Source organism: Pteropus vampyrus, unplaced genomic scaffold (assembly GCF_000151845.1).
Source record: "Pteropus vampyrus isolate Shadow unplaced genomic scaffold, Pvam_2.0 Scaffold123, whole genome shotgun sequence".
NCBI lineage: Eukaryota > Metazoa > Chordata > Mammalia > Chiroptera > Pteropodidae > Pteropus > Pteropus vampyrus.
The window spans coordinates 1,085,534-1,103,033 of NW_011888904.1; the positions used below are offsets into that span (position 1 = coordinate 1,085,534).

Here is a 17,500-nt window from a genome sequence, read left to right on the forward strand (position 1 = left end):
TAATTCTAAGTATGCAAGATGTGCTGATAACTAGGTAGATATATTAAACAGATGTGGTCTTAGTCCATAGAGAACTTATGATGTATTTAGGGAAATAAAATATTTATTAGTACATCTCCTAATACAAGATTTAGAAGTGCTCACTAGCCTAAGAGATACAAATAAGGTGCTTTTAGACTATGAGCAAAGGTAGAAAATGCTTCTACAAGACAATAATTAAAAGAGGAAATGTTATTTGGGTAATCCATGCAGTAAACATGGTATCTGTGATAACTAAGCAACTGTGCTGTGGCATTTGGAAGGTAGAAATGACATGGTTAAAGTCCAGGAGGTCGTAGAGTTGAGAGTGATCCTCTCTGCTTTTGAAGGGTTATCGGAGAAGACTTTAATGGAGAAGGCGACACATGATTAGAGGGACCTGAAGACCCAAGTCCCAGTTCCAAGTGGGTGAAGTTAGGGGTGGTTTGTGTTCTAGAAAATACATGCATAGGCAGAGTTGCAGAGAACAACAGGACCTATGGGGGAATTATTAGGCATATGTAGAGTATTGGGACTGGGAAGATGAAGCTGGAGAAAGAGAGAAGGGCCCAAGCATGAAAGACGTGTGACATACAGAGGAGTTTCACATTTATCCTACAGGTATTGAGAACCATTCAGGGCAGAATGTATTCACATTTTCCATTTTAGAAACATTTCTCCAGTAACAGTGGAATGGAAAGGAGGTTGTAGTACTAGAGATAGTCAGAAGTTATTTTAATAACCTAGGTAAGAAATTAAGTGTTTCTGGGCCAGTTTAATGACATTGAAACTGTTGTGGGTTGAGAATTTTCACAGATTGGTAGGTTATTATATAAAAGGTGAGAGGGAAGAGTTGAGGTTTTTGATTTGGGAAATAGACTATGGTACAGGTTGAGACAGGATACAAGGAGGAGAAGTAGAGTAGTTTATTTTTAAGAGAGAAACATAAGGAATGGGGAGAAAATGAAGAATTCATTTTTCGTGATTATGAGTTTGAGTTACATATAAGATGTCTAATCCAAATGTCCCATAGATCAGGAACTCAAAAGATTTGGCCTAGAGATACAGACTCGTTTCCCTCTATGGGCATGTATGATATAACCTGGGACAAAGAATATAGAATGAGGAGAAAGAGGACAAAGAATGGAGCATACCAGGTAACCAGTGGAGGGACAAGGAAACTGAAGGGGACAGGAACTGGGAAAGTATTTTATTATATCAGCTAAGAGAATTGTAAATGCTCACGAAGGTCAAGTGAGAAAAGTACTGACTGTTATCCATATGCATTGACTATGAGAGATAAGCCTTAAAGAATATTTGGAATATGTAATCAGAGAAATTAGACTGAGGTAAGTGGAAAATTTGGCAGAGGAAGACAGTATTGGAAATTCAGAGAATAAAATGGGCAAAGGTACAGAAATGGGAAAGCACTGGGAGTGTTAAATTACAAACAGGACCTTTTAGTTTAATAGATATGTAAAAAGGGAGTGGGAAATAACTTTAGAAATGTACTTATTAATTTCTTTTTTGCTATAACTGTCAAATAATTTAACCTCACGTTATCTGGTGAGAGGGTTATTCACAATCTTCTCCACTTTTATCTCCTTTGTTTTCTTGACCATTTCATTGTGTTTTAGAGGAGTGAAAGAGTGCCATTCCATGGATCAGTTTGGGCTGTAAACTGCGAGAGAGAGACGATATTGAGAAGGCCCACAATCTTGGTTCTTTGGTTTTTGCATGTGTATACCAACCAGTATCTCTTTTTTTTCCCCAGGCCCCAACTGTGAGCTGTCTATAGACTCACAGATTATTGGGGGCGGGGAACAGTTGCTAAAGGACTTACATACTTAGTATTATAAGAAAGACTGTTTAGGGGCTGCAGTCTTAAGTTAATTGCTCATTTGTAGTCTACATTCACTATTTCTTGTTAAGTAGCTCATTTTCCCAAATAATAGTGGGCTTTTTGTCTTTTTTAAAAGTTTGCTGATTAAATTAGCATTTTTAAAAACGGAATCATGGCTACTTAGTTAACACGGTAATCGATTCTTTGCCCCAAAATAGCACATATTACTCTATAGCAAGCACGTAATCTTAGTCATCTTTCTGTTTCCCGCACTCTTTTATATGCGAAATAGTAAAAATTTTTTGAAAATTAACTTGACACTGCATTAAGTGAAAATACTTTACACTTTGAGAAAAGTTGCAATTACATTCTTAAATAGTACTAGCAGAATAAGTTACTATATCTGGTTTGCTGAATATTAAATTCAAGTCCATTGTATGCTGAGAAAATCATAAATACATACCTTCTCACCAAATTTGATGAAATCTACAATTTTAAAGGTTAGAAATTAGGATATCTAGAAAATCTTAGGCATCTATGGCCTTCTTTTAAGAAGGAGCGGTAGGGTATTAGACTCAGGGAAAGATTCTTCTTAGTCCCAGGCACCTTTATTGCAAACGGCCAGTTGGATGTGTTGAACTGTGAGTCCTGTAATATTTGGAAAAACACTTGCTAACTCCTATTTTCTGTCAAATTATCCTGAGGTTAGAGAGAACTCGCTATATAATTGTCTGTGACTGCTCTTTCAGCAATGGAATGACCTTTAGCTATTCCCTCCCACCAGAATGTAGGCAGATTAAGAATAATTGAAGCAGAATGTAAACTGACTTTGATCCTAAGAAATGTAGTCCAAGCTCTCTCTTAGATCCTTTGAAAACTGAATCCATCTTATGGGTAAATAGCTACATTAACACTACATTTCACAGAAAGCACCAATTGCCATTTTTGTAGGAAGCACCTACATAAAAAAAGAACATTTGTGTAACCATAGCATACAGGGTTGTCCTGAAGGTAAAATGTATATTTAAAACAATTTATACACTGAATCACCATAAAAATATGAAAGATGTTTATCTTCATTACCATGCAGTAATGAGAGAGAGGGAGGGAGAGAGGGAGAGAGAGAGGGGGGGAGGGAGAGAGAGAGGGAGAAAGGGAGGGAGAGAACGAGAACAGAATAGTTCCACAATTAGGAGAAAATATGTAAAAAACAAACAAATTAGTTTATGGGTTCACTTTTTTGTTATGAAATTTATTTCAAAAAAGAGGAAATATTCTGGTTGTTGCGTAGTGTTAACAGAACACCCTATGATACTGTTTTTACTGTCTCCATCCTCCACATTACTGCTCTGATAGATACCTGCTGTACTGTTCCTTGGAGAGCTCACACAGTAAGAGGTCAAGACTTTTAAAGTTAACCTGAAGGAAAACCTCTGAGTTGGAAGAATAGGTTTAATGTTAATGAAGTCTTCATATGTGTTTCAGATAAAAAGTCTTTTATAAGTAATATTTTCTACTCGGTATTCTTTATATATAAAAAGGTCTGTAGAAATTCCTAGTAAAGGAATTATTACACTCTTTGTTCCAGTCAAACCGTACCATTTCCTATATCCTTTTACCTCTTTCATTATGTTGCTTCCGCCTTTCCTTTCTACTAGTGTTCTTCATCTACCCTATTAAAATCCTATACAAGACTCTGTGTCCAACCATATTGTGTTAACTTATAACCACACTTGCCCTCCTGATAAGAGATAATGAAATCAGCAGACAAGAACTTTAACATTAAAATGGCTATTATACACAGATTTAAAGGGAAAGATGAATACAATAAAGTAAATGAAAGATATAAAAGATATGAAAAATTTTAGTGGGTTGGCATAACTACAGATCGATTAGCAAATTTTCAGACATTGGACAGCAGGCAGTACTGGACAATGATTCATGAGAATATGGAAACAAATGAGATGCACCCTGCAGTCAACCTCGCTTCTTGCCTAGACACTTTTTGCATCATGATGCCAAGAGAGGGAACCCAAGCACAGCATGGCAGTCTCACTAAAATATGACAGAGATCAGAGGTCTGAGAGGCTAAGGAAGCTGTAATTCGTGGGACAGAGAGTACTGAAGAAAGGGAGCCAGCCGCAGAGAGAAATAACTCTGAAATCTGCGTAGGAGTATCCATGAATACAAAGTTCCTTTTTGCACATGAATAGGGCGAAACTGCATTAGATGTGAACCAAAACCTACTTGTTGTAAACTGAACAATTCCCAGAATTTACCTGAGTTCTGACTAGCCACAGTGCAGAGACAGTGTTGGACACCTGAGACATTTCAGTAGCGACCTCAGAAGGTACATCTTAGTAGTAGGGCTAAATTAGCCCTAGAGTACTCTAAAGCCTACTATGGACCTACCCTAACAAGAGAAATGGAAGATATAAAAGAGAACCAAATGGAACTTAGTACTCAAGGTTAAAAAATTCTCTGGTTTAGGCTTAAGTACAAATCAGATGAATCAAAGGAAAAATGTAAGAGGCTATTATGGACAACTTTATGCTAATAATTTTGACAATTTAGAAGTAGTAGATAATTTTTTGAAAGTCACACATTACCAAAACTGGCCAAAGAAGAAACAGAAAATGTAAATAGCTCCATATCTACTAAAGAAATAGAATTACTATTTAAACAGCTTCCTACATGTAAAATTCCTGGCCCACAAACAAGAAAAACTCCAGCCTAGATGACTTTACTGGTAAATTCTATCAGATATTTAAGAAAGAAAGAACACCAGTGCTAAACTAACTCTTCCCAACACTTCTCAACTCTTAATGAGGCCAGTTTTACCCCAATATCAAAACCAGACAAAGACATTATAAGAAAAGAATAAATCAATATCCTTCATGAACACAGATGTAAAAATTCTTATTAAAAAACTAGCAAATTGAATTCTGCAATATGTTATAAAGAATAATACATCGTAACCAAGTGGGGTCCATCCCAGAATACAAAGCTAGTTTAACATTTGAAAATGAATCACTGTAATTTAACATAGTAACAGAAAGTGAGAGGAAAAACCTTAAGGCCATCTCAGTTGATGCAGAAAAGGCATTTGATGAAATTCAACATTTATATTAAAAACTCTTAGAAAACTAAGAATAGAAAGAATTTCCTCAACCTGTTGTCAAAAATCTACAGTAAATAGTATACTTAACTGTGAAAGCCTGAATTTTTTTCCCCTTAAGATTGGGAATAAAGCAAAGATTATCTGCTGTCACCACTTATATTGAGTATCATACTGGAGATCTTATATAATGCAGTGAGATAAGAAAAAGAAATAAAAGACATACAGATGAAAAGGAGGTGATAAAACTGTCTTGATTCACAAGCGATGTGATAGTATATGTAGAAAATTGGAAAGAATCTACAAAAAGCTTCTAGAACTAAATTGAATTTAGCAAATTTGCAGGATGCAAGGTTAGTAAACAAAAATTGATTGTATTTCTATAAACTTGTAACCAAAAATTGAAAAATGGAATTTAAGAAAGCCACTTGCAATAACAAACATGAAATTCTCAAGGATACGTTTAATAAATATATATGCAAGACCTGTTTGCCAAAAACTGTAAAACATTGCTTAGAAAAATTTAAAAAGACCAAAATAAATGAGCAGAAGATGTGATATTGTTAAAATATATTCCCAAGCTGATCAGTAGATGTAGCACAGTATCAATCAAAATCCCAAAAGGATTTTTTGTAGAAATTGATGTTTTTTATTCTAAAATTTCTACAGAAATCAAAAGAGTCTAGAATAGCCAAAGCAATCTTGAAAAATAACAAAATGGTTGGAAGACTTACTCTACATGATTTCAAGATCTTTTTTTAAAAAGCTTTAGTAATAAAAACTGTAATATGGTATAATCTTTCTTACAAATGATGCCGGAACAACTAGATATTCATATGGAAGGAAATTGGGTAATAACTAAACATAAAAAGCTAAAATTATAGAATTTTAGTAAAAACACAATACTTGTAACCTTGCATAGGCAGATTTCTTTGGGCATAGAAAACCTTAATCATAAAGGGAAAAGTCAAGTTTAGTAAAACTTTTTTCCCTAATAACACGGTTTAAAATAAATGAAAAGGCAAGCCACATTGGGAGAAAATACTTGCAAATCTCATGTCTGATTAAAGACTTTTATCTAGAATATATAAAGAACTCCTGTGATTCAATATAAAGAAGACAGATACCCCCTACCCCAAAAAAGAGATGACTAACCCAATTTTAAAAAAGGCCAGAAATTTGAAGTTTTGAAAGAAAATATATGAATGGCAAATTAACATGAAAAAATACTCAACATCATTGGTCATCAGAGTGATGCCATTAAAATCCTAATGCAATACTACTTCACACCCATTCTAAGACTAAAGTTTAAAAACCTGACAATTCCAAGTGTTGGTGAGATAATGAAGCTACTATAACTCTCATACATTGCTGACGGGAATATACAGTGGCACAACCACTTTGGGAAAATTTGCCAGTTTCATATAACGGTAAATATACACCTAACACCTTTGATCATTCTATTCCTAGGTGTTCTCCAAAGGGAAATTTTTTAAAAGGAAGACTTGCTAGAATGTGTGTTGCTGCTTTATTTATAATTGCCCCAACCTGGAAACAACCTAAATGTTCATCAAGAGATGAACAGTTAAATTATTATATCCATACAGTAGAATACTGCTCGGCATTAGGAACAAACTACTACTACCCATTAGGAACTGCTCGACATTAGGAACAAACTACTACTACCCAGCAACATGGATGAATCTCACAAATATTCAAAGTAAAAGAAGCCAGATGAAAGTAGTATATAATATATGGTTCTATTTATATGTGGTCCTACAATAGGCAAAACGAATCTATCATGGCAGAAAGCAAATCAGTGGTTGCCTGGAGTGGGGGGTTGACTGCAAACATGCACAAGGTGACATTTTGAGATAATGGAAATGTTCTACATTTGATACCTGTGGTGGTTACACAGGTGTATACATTTGTCAGTTTGCATCATACTGTGTTTTTTACATGGGTATATTTTATAATATATAAATTATACCTCAGTAAGGTTTCCTTTATGGCACAGCTTCTGTGACTTTTTTCCCCTTTCTCCGTAAATTCAGACAACTATTCTTCCTTTTAATTTCTCATAGCATTTTGTTTGGTCTTCTCTTATTCCTTTCATTTGTCTCCTTGTGTTTTACTAGGTTATAAGCTCTTATTCATCTTCGTTTACTCTATAGCACCTTGCTCACTATAACCTTTCAATACATGTTTGTTAAATTGAGTTGATTTAATGCAAAGAAAGAGTTCTCAGCTATTGGCTTCGATTACAGTTCTGAAGTCTGAAGAGAATCACAGTCCTGGATATTAGTAAGACAAGGCTCTAAAGCAGCCAGGAGTTGATATTAGGCATCTTTAAGGCAGATACATTTTGTATTCTATGGTGTGGGATGGTGAACACATGGATGATGAGTGCTTCTGAGCCCTGTGGGAAGTTGTCTTTAAGGCAAGATTGCCTGTGCTAGTTGCAAAGGGCTGGAGGATGTAGGTAATGTAGACTACTTGACAATATGTTTGATTCCAGTAACGAATGAAAATCTGATTGAATCACGGAGATTTAGTGCTAGAAGTTACCATAATTAACTATTTAATCCAACCCCATTATTATACAAACCCAGAGAGGGTAAATAACCTGCGCAGAGCCACACAGCATGTAAGAGTTAGGGTTAAGATGGAGCCCAGGTTTCTCTCAAGTTCCATACCAGGAATTTAACAAAGTGGAGAATTGGCTGTGGAATGAATTCTAATGAGTTACCCTTAGACAAAGCTCTCATTACGTTGGAACTTAGAGTTAAGAAGCAAAGAGAATAGATAAAAGGGCTAGTGAAGGTCAGGATTCAGCTGTCATTTCCAAGGTCGAACCAAAACTGGAACCATGGGGAGAGCCAAGAGTTGACTTATATGTCCTTGATCATTTCTTTGTTCATTTACCACTGAGAAGTCTGATTTCATCTGTAATTGAAACCTATTTTGTATACTTGTTGGTAGATTTTCTGTAGTAAGAATATACTGTAGCTTATTGAAGAATAGTTAGTACATAACCCAGAATATTGCCGCATTCAACAGGAATGTTAAAATAATCTAAATGGAGTTGATCTCCCTCATTCAGACCTCTTTTTTTTTTCCGCTATTCTCTGCTATGTGTAAATTTATTAGGGTTTGGGGGTGGTAACAGTTGCTGTTTTGTATTTCACTCGTTTGGGATTCTTTTTTAAAGGACAATATGAAGTCAGTTTTATAATTAAAATGAGTTTAAGTGGTCATTTTGAATTTTAATGATGAAGGACATTGAGATACAAAAGGCAGCTTTGAAAGTTACAGCAAAGCATGCTCCTTAGTTGAATCCTTTGAATGAAAGAATAATAGCTATTGGATGGTGATGATGAAGGAATAGGAGCTGCTGCTGTTTAATGTATTCTCCACTCTCAGTATATGGATGCAGCCTCCAAATTTTACAAAGAAAATAATCATTGGCACAGCATCTCTGCTCTCCTATTGGTCTTTTTGTAAAGCAGCCTCTTGGGCTTTCTTAGTAAAAATATTTTATTTTAAAATATATCTCTAGATACTTACTCCTGGTAGGCCTGGGGAAATGTAGATTACTTCATGTCGCTTCAAAATTCCTTTCAAAGAAAAGAGTCAAGCTCAGTTTGTGTTTTTGAGATAGAGAAGAGGAGTAGATAAGAGGAAGGAGGAAATCTTAACTTTGCTTTGGCGGGAGAAAAAAAATCTTTCAGTCCTTTGTTGACACCACAGCTTCTGCATTAGTCATATGTCCCTTCCTCCTTGGCCATGGGTGGACCAAAGGAATAGCAGCCATGTGCAATTTTATAAAGAAGCAGTGCAAAGGAAAAAACAGCTGATAAAAAAAAAAAAAATGTCATGCTCCTCATCCCCCTAGGTTTTCACAGTTATATTTTTAGATCTATCAATGGTTTCTGGATATTTGGCCTCCTTTTTTGCTTTTTTATTTCACTATTTTTGATGTTATTTTTTTAAAAAAAGTACTGAATTCTTAGCCCTAATGGTGAGGTAGTATTCAAAGTCTTTTTTTTTTTTTTTTTATGGTGAGGTAGTATTCAAAGTCTTTTTTTTTTTTTTTTAATGTTATAATGGAAGTCAACTACAATGGGGAAGCTAGTGGGCACAGTTAATACTGATGTTGGAATGAAAAACCTTTACCTACTTGGATTCAAATGGTGGGGGCCTTCGAGTTAACTGCCAATGGAGAGAGTAACAAGAAAAAGAGGGTGCAGGAGCACTCATTATGGAGTAAGTCACTGAATAGCCAAAGATAAAGATTTGTATACCAATTTAATAAAAGGGAAGATTTAAGGCTTTAGAGGAGGGAAGATTTTGATGATGCTTGTTCACAGGTTTTTTTTTGATTTTTTGTTTTTTTGGAATGTTCTGGTACCCAAAGTCGTATGCTTCCCTGATAGAACTGGGGAGGGGAGTCAGGTATGGTAGCTGACTCTCAAAGCTCTGCCATAGTCAGATAAGGGAAAGTTCACATAAGATTTCTTTTTGCCTCTGCTGTTGGGTTTTTGGTTCCTTCACTGATTTTCTAATATTTGTTTACAGTTTGATGGTTTTCAAAGCATTTTCAAGTATCTCATAGGATTCTCACAGTATTTTGTAGGTAGTCAGGGCAAATACTGTTATTCCCAGTTTATAGGTAAGGAAACTGAGGTTAAAAGAGATTAAGTGTTTGTCCAGAGCCACACAAGTTAATAATGGAGCCAAGATAAGAGATGAAGCTATTCATATCTCTCACTACATCTTTGGTGTCCAATTTCAGTATTAAAAAATTAAATAATTTTTTGTCAATCTATAAATGCTTTAAAGGGGTCAAGATTGAGTAACATTTCATTTGTTTTGTAGGAGAAGATGGTGTAAACTGGTTCATCAGTGATAAAGACGTTGAGGTAAAATCAAATTGTTTTTGAACTTATGAATAATAGATTACTAATTTCCTTTGATTCGTGGTTTTTTTTTTCACTTCATTATGATAACTTAAATTTTTTAAAAATAGCAACAGCCCAAGTTCGATTTCAGTATATGGGTGGTTGAATTTTTCAGATGTGTGGTTCAGCCTTGATTCTTGTCAGTCACCATAATGAGATAGTCCCCTTTCCCTTCTGTTTCTTTATGGTGGTGAGTCCTCTCAACTCTGTCGCCGAGTACCACTAAAGATCAACACCGGAAATAACTGCTTCTTCAGTGTAAGGAAATGGTCAGGCTATATTTAGGATGTAGCAGGTGTTTATTAGCCTTAATTGTGGCAGATGGCTAGAAAAGAGAATAATTTTACAACTTGGTAGGAGAAAAGTTTTGAGATAATTAGATTGTGTCTTTTTGGGGCCTACTTGGCCAATTCAGCAGAAGAACTAGTAAAGATGAAAGTTTTTTCAAAGATGGAATTCTACCAAACAAGATAAAAACATGGTTGACATTTACATATTCCTCTTTAGATATCCATATAACATGCTTTGCTGTTATTTTCTAGCAAGAATATGGGACAGCTAGAATTGGGTCATTATAGGCAGAATGGATTTTAAAAGGACTCTTTTTGAAGGAGATTATCTCATTCTCTCTTAGAGATTATAATCCAGTTTATAGGCAGTGACCCTGGGCTATTCAAAAGAAAGAATGTATTCAAGTAGCTATGTGATTTTATAACTTTATAAAAGACAAAATCTTTTAAAAAAAAAAACAAAACACCATCCCATAATTAAAAATTTAAGCAAGCTACTCATACAGATATAGATGTCAGCAATATCTTTGACTCTGAATGCCACCAGAATGTCTAAATGATGTATATCAGGACCTTATTAGAGTTGTCGAGAAAGATACAAAAAACGTGGAACCATATGGAGAAGTATAAAAGAATGGGGAGGGGCAGCAAAAAGTAGAGTTGTCTTTATGGCACCCCCTTTTAGGTTTTTATAATTCCTTTTAAGAACACAAAGTTACTTGTTGCTAGGTTCTAAATTAAACGGACTGTGACTGTTAATTCTCTTGAACAGGGTGAAATAATTTTTTTAATTCTTGATTTTTTTCCCCCTTAGGCACAGATAGGTAATAATAGATCATCCGGAAGATGGACCCACCGATACTATACGGCCAACAAAAACGTTACCTGTAGAAATTGTGACAAATGTGGCCATTTGTCAAAAAACTGCCCTTTTCCACAAGTATGTGAAATTTGTAATGTTTCTTTTACCTTGTTAAAATCAGAATCTTAGAGTTGAAATTCAGTAAACTTAGAATTCAAATTTCATGTAATATAGGTGTTAAATTTCTTGTTAATTTTTCATGTAGGTCATAGCCTAGAATAATAAACAGCAAAGGAAGAACAATAAATTTAGATTCAGAAAAACCTGGAATCAATTTCAGCTTCCCATTAGTAGTTGGACAACTTTAGGCAAATCATTCTATTCTCTGTTGCCTCTCTATTTTCTTGTCTATAAAAAGAAGATTGAATCAGATGATTCTTGAGACCCTTTTCACTTCTAAACCTTCTACTCTATGAGACAGTTTGTTGCACTGTGGGATAATTTTTGTTGTTAGAAAATTATAATTTTAGGCATTTATAAATGTTTACTGAGGTAAATTAAACAGATACAGCAACCTTTGGAACAATACAGAACTAAAGCTCTTAGTTGTTCTCTGACACATCATAAGCACTTAACAAACTTTCCTTCTATGACCTACTCCCTCTTCCCAATGCTTGTCTTTCAGATATTTGAGACAGCTCTCATGTTTCCTCTTTGTCTTTGCTTCTCCAGGCAAAGCAGTCTCTTTCTATATCTGTTCCTCCTATGACTCAGTTTCCAGATCCTCATCATCCTACTTTCCCTCTCAGACACATTCCACTTTGCCAATGATCTTATAAGACAAGGCATAAGGGATAGATTCTAGCCGATAGTACATGCAGACTAATAAGCCTTTTTGGCAACCACAGGATACAGATAGCTTGTGTTAAAGCTCTGATTTCAGACATTTTGTTTGATTTTATAATTATGCTCAAATTTGACCTGCATTGGGGTCTCAAAATTGGAAATGACTTAGGGAATTATACAGAAAAAGAAAAATTAATCTTCTATTTTAAGACTGAAATATTTTTCTAACAAGGTTTTCTGTTTGTCTGCCACATAGAAAGTCCGCCCCTGCTGCCTCTGCTCCAAGAGAGGACACCTCCAGTATGCCTGTCCGGCACGCTTTTGCTTAGACTGTTCTTTGCCTATGTCTTCCACTCACAGATGTCTTGAAAGACCTTCCTGGAGAAAACGATGTGACCGATGTGATATGATAGGCCACTATGCCGATGTGAGTATCCTACACATAACTAATTTGTCAGGCTTTGGGGACAATATGCCAATTTGTAACTATCTGTCAGTGTACCTAAAAGAATGTTTACTGTGTAGAGTATATAACGAGAGTCATATCCCTTTGGCCACTGGTCATGTAAAGCAGTCCTCTAATATCTCTGGATAGGGGTCCTACAGAATGGTTTGTCAGGAGGCAACATCAGCAAATATGATAAAACCATACTTGCCCATTTTGCTTAATGTGCTTGCTAAGTAAAAGTTGAAATTACAGAGGTATATAATAAATAACTTGTAAACTTTACCTACTCATGCATACTTAGATGAAAATATATACACACTTAGCAGTTGTGTACAGAGGTCTATGTGAGGCCTGGTTTGATGCTGCTTATTGATGGCCCTTGCTGGTACAACAGTCTTATGGATGAAGGACAAGCCACCAGTACTCTGAACTTGCTTATCTTAGTTCTTTCTTTAGATTTTAAAAAACAAAAGTAAATTAGAAGACATTCCAGTTATTTGTAGCACATTTAATTCTAGCACTTTGTTATTTTGGACATCATTTTGTACAATATATAAATGTCTATGGGGTTCTAGTCACAATTTCGAAGACCAGAAGGGCTATAGAAGTAAATAAATAAAAAAAATAAGAATGTTTTCTCTTTAATTTGTACTTCCCAGAGACTTATAAATTATTTATAATTTAAGTATACTTATAGCTTTTGCTCAATAAATTAATATGGCTTTCTGATGAGATGAATTTCTGATTAAAACAAACTAGAATATGAATGTGTGGTATATGCGTTTCTTGTGCAAGTAATATAACAATTATTGATTGTAATTTTTAAAGGATCTTTTTAAATGAATAAAAATAGGGTTACTGTTTCACACACTGACTTACAACTTGATTTTTTTCCACTTTGGAAAGTTCGTGAATGTGTCTCAGCTCATGAAGACCTACCTTTCTCATGCAAAGTTTTATCCCATTGTATGGATGTACCAGTTTACCCAGCCATTTCTCTACCAATACATTTAGATTTATATTGTTAGCCATTTTTTTAAGCAAACAATACTGCAACAAACATCTTTATATGTATCTTCATGCATGTAAGAGTATTTTGGTGAGTCAAATTCTAAATGGAATTGTGTGATTAAAGGATATGTGCATTTATGTCTAGATTAATATTGTCAAATTTCTCTTCTAAAATACTATATCAGTGTATCCACCTGCCAGCAGAGTGCTCTCAACACTAACTATAATCAATGTTTAAAATTTTTGGCCAATCGGGTAAGGAGAAAATGGTATCTTATTGTTTTAATTTGTGTTCCTTAGGCCACTAGTGATGTTGAATATAATTGCCTAGAGAATATATATGTATATAGCATAGACATAGAAGTTATTTCATTTTAAAGTAGTTTAAATTTATTTTTCAATGAGTAAATTCTAAGTTGTCTTTGTTTTATACTGTTCTCTGCATTAAGTTAGCCATTAAAAAAGTAGATCCTTAAGAGCTACCAATTATAATTTTCTTAGCAAGATTTTCTAATTTGCCAGCTATGTTTAATAGCATATTTTTTTACTTCTTTTTTCCAAAGAGCTCTTACAAATATAGTCTTATTTGCCTATGATAACAGAAAGGGTTCAGACATTGTCATGAGCAGTTTTTTTAAATAAGAAGTATTTCAGTACAGAACAGTTAAGAATGATTTGTAAAAGGTTATATAATCAGCTCTGAATTAAATCTATAACCCATTCTGCTTAACGTCTTAATTTTGGTCTCTAATATATGTTAAACTCTTTATCTAAAATGGCCTTGAGGATTAATAACCCAGGGAATATAAGTTTTTACGATAGGGTTGGGCTATGGGCCGACTTCAGAGAAGGCAGCACCCTTTCCCCTAAATCAACCAAGATCTACCACTGGGTTTTTTTGTAATTACATGCTGAAGGTTCTGGACACTAACTGATCTTTTTCCAACCTGCCCAGCTGGCATATAGCATTCCCTTGGAGCCCACTCAAACGTGGGCTCCACTGACTCCTTCTGAAGAAGCATAGTCTTTCCACCATGCCAGCAGCTCTTCATGAGGATTCACTTGGAAACACTCATTCTGGCCTCAGGTTACTGAAGCTATTCAACAAGTCCCATATGTGCTTTAAATCTGTCTGGAAACCTGGCCCTCCACAGAAAATACTGTTTCCCCGCAACCTTCTCACATGCTTGCTGTCACTCTTTCTTGACCCACATACCTCTGAATTAGGTTGATTAGGATCAACCTCTTTCTCACTTGCCATGGCTGCCTCTAAATCATTACTATTTCTTTATGTAGATATCTTTGGCTCATTTAAGGTTGGTACCCTCTGACAATACTGCCCTCCATCCCTCTTTATCATTTTCATCTTCTCAGCTGTTGGACTTCTTGCTCATTCACAGAGGATTTCTGAAGCTCTGGATTATCTATTGATGCCTTAACCTCTTATAAATTAAGGAAATCAAGAAATTTCCATTTTTACTTTATACATCCCTATAAGCTACACCACAGGTCTCTGTAATGTCAGAGTAACAGTTATATGTGCAAAGATAATTTATAATGAAAACTGGTGAGTCGTATTCATATTCTTGCTGTAATAATGAATATAAATTTTCTCTTTCCTGAACTCTACTTGAAAAATGCCTCATTTGTTAAATACTGTATGTATTTGGTTGAAATTCCAGAGTTTTACAATGTAAAGGATGGAAAGATGGCTCAAGGCCTACTAAAGTCCAACTTGCATCATGGGTACCTTCCAAAGGCAGACAAGGCATATATGAAGAATCAGTAGATTAAAGAAGGAATCAGAGATGACCCCAGACAAAATAAACTCACCATAGGAAATAGGAAACTTAGGAAACTTGAGAAAATTTTAATTCATTCTTCATGATGCAAGCAGAGAAGATAGAGGAGAAGCAATCCAAAGCAAAATGATCAAAAGAGAGTCTGATCAAAAGAGTACCCACTGAATATGAAGGAGAAAAAAGACCCACATCTTAGACATATGCTGGTGAAATTTCTGAATGTCAAACAAAAATTATACAAACATCCAGACAGAAAAAACATGTTATGCGCGCGCACACACACACACACACACAATCAAGTTTGCATCAAACTTCTCCTCTGCAATACTAAATGCCAGAAGGCAGGGGAGAAATCTCTAGAGGCTAGAGCACCTGAGAAAAATAGATGACACAGCCACGCTGTTGTTCATTTGTGAATTTATTGGAAAAGTCAGAGAATAAAATAAGCGGCAGTGAACAGTGAAACCAAGAAAGCCTGATGTACATGCCTGAATACTTCTCGTTAATCTCTCTTGTAAATTAATATGAATTTTAGAAAAAAATTTTTTTAAACATCCAATTTAAGACCTATAATAATGCAGACCATAGATAATTCCAATAAAAAAAGGGTTTTTTTAATTACAAAAAGAAAAAGCCATATAATTTCTAGATTTCTAACTTAAAATGAAGCAAAGAAAACTTAAGCGATATAACAAATGATAGAGGGAAAATGGAAACAGCAAGAGTGTAATGTTTTTAGAAAAGTATGAGGGAAAAAATAGGACCAAACATATCAAGTATCACAATAAATAAATGTATCGAATTAAATGCTTTTATTAGAAAACAAAGACACCAGTGTCAGAAATCATAAAGGAAAAGGGAGAATAGATTTAATTAAAAAAAAAGTTTGTTCATCTAGAGACCATTAATAAAATTAAATGACAAACCACGACTTGGAAAAGACTTTTATAAACTATGTGATAGGTTAATTATCTATAATACATAAAAAACCCTTACAAATTAAAAGGAAGAAAGAAATGCCTCAGTATAATCCTCTTAGAGAAGTTATTCTGAGAAAGTACATTTGGATAATCTTTCTGGAGTTCAGTTATGGATTTTTGCAAAGATACAGCTGGAAGAATGTTCATCTCAGAGCTGTTTATAATAATAAAACTTCGAGGCATCCCAACTATTTGATGTTGCAGCTGCTTTAAGTAGTTTACATATGATTCACATAATAGAATACCGTTCAGCCATTTAAAAAGTGATATAGAGACTACGACCATTCCACCCTGAACACGTCCGATCTTGTCTGATCTCGAAAGCTAAGCAGGGTCGGGCCTGGTTAGTACTTGAATGGGAGACCACCTAGGAATACCAGGTGCTATAGGCGTAAAAATAAATGAATAAAATTAAAAAATGATACAGAAATGAATATTGAATATGAAGATACTAGTTACTAGTTCATTAAATGAAATGCATAAATTACTAAATAGCATATGAAGTATAATCTTGTTTTCATGTAAATATACATATTTCTCTATGAATATAGATTTGCATAGAAAAAAATTTGGAATGAAGTATTCCAGAATGTTTACCATAGTTATGGTTACTATAAATAAGAAAGGCAAGAGGGAAAGGCTAGTAAAGAAGCTGGAGTCATTATTATTGTTTAAGCATTGTGGACAAAAGGAATCAAGTAAGCTTGAGAAAACTGAAGAATGGTATATAAACTTTGAGAATGGTGTGGATTACTTTTGTTTTTAATCAGTGGTCAAGCTTTTGAAGTTTTTTTTAATTCCACAATTTAACTATAAAAATGCGATCAGATTATCTGATCAAGTATTCTTTTCCATGTATTTTGAACAACTGAAAAAACATTACTGAGTATAGACCTCAGTTGGATATAAAATAGGTACATTGTGTGTAGTAGATGCTCATTGATGTTTCTGAAATTTTTTCTACAAAGTACATGGCCACAAGCAGCTATATCCTAACAAAAATCTATATTTTTGATTTGTCCTTTTCTTTTGAATTTTTTTCCCCTCATTCTCTTATCAACAGGTCACTTAAACTGCGAGTTTTTGCTTTCTCTTAAGTTTGGCCATATCCAAGCATTGACTGTTCTGCAATAGATTTCACTTATTTCAGCTACCGTATTGATTCCAGTTTCCCCATGACTTCAGAAGTATGGAGAATGCCAAATTGACATCATCACAGCAATAATGAATACAACTGTGTGCATGCTATGTGTCAGGCATTGTTCTAAGGACTTCATACTTATCAACTCTTCAACTGCCACAACAGCCCAAAGAGGTGTTGTCATCCCCATTCTATCAATGGGAAAACACAGTGAGTTATATAACTTGCCCAGGATAGTCC

At 34.7% G+C, this 17,500-nt stretch overlaps 1 protein-coding gene and 1 pseudogene across 2 annotated transcripts in view; both read left to right on the plus strand.

The window, feature by feature from the left end:
- The window catches only part of ZCCHC7 (zinc finger CCHC-type containing 7), a 189,931-nt gene that overhangs the window by 141,314 nt on the left and 31,117 nt on the right, over positions 1-17,500 (plus strand). For both annotated transcript variants that reach the window (XM_011366207.2, XM_023534217.1), the window contains 3 exons: positions 9,858-9,901; positions 11,045-11,170; positions 12,135-12,305. In XM_011366207.2, the coding sequence (XP_011364509.1) occupies positions 9,858-9,901; positions 11,045-11,170; positions 12,135-12,305 (341 nt within the window). The remainder of the gene's footprint in view (positions 1-9,857; positions 9,902-11,044; positions 11,171-12,134; positions 12,306-17,500) is intronic.
- Positions 16,393-16,511, plus strand: LOC111743830 (annotated as a pseudogene).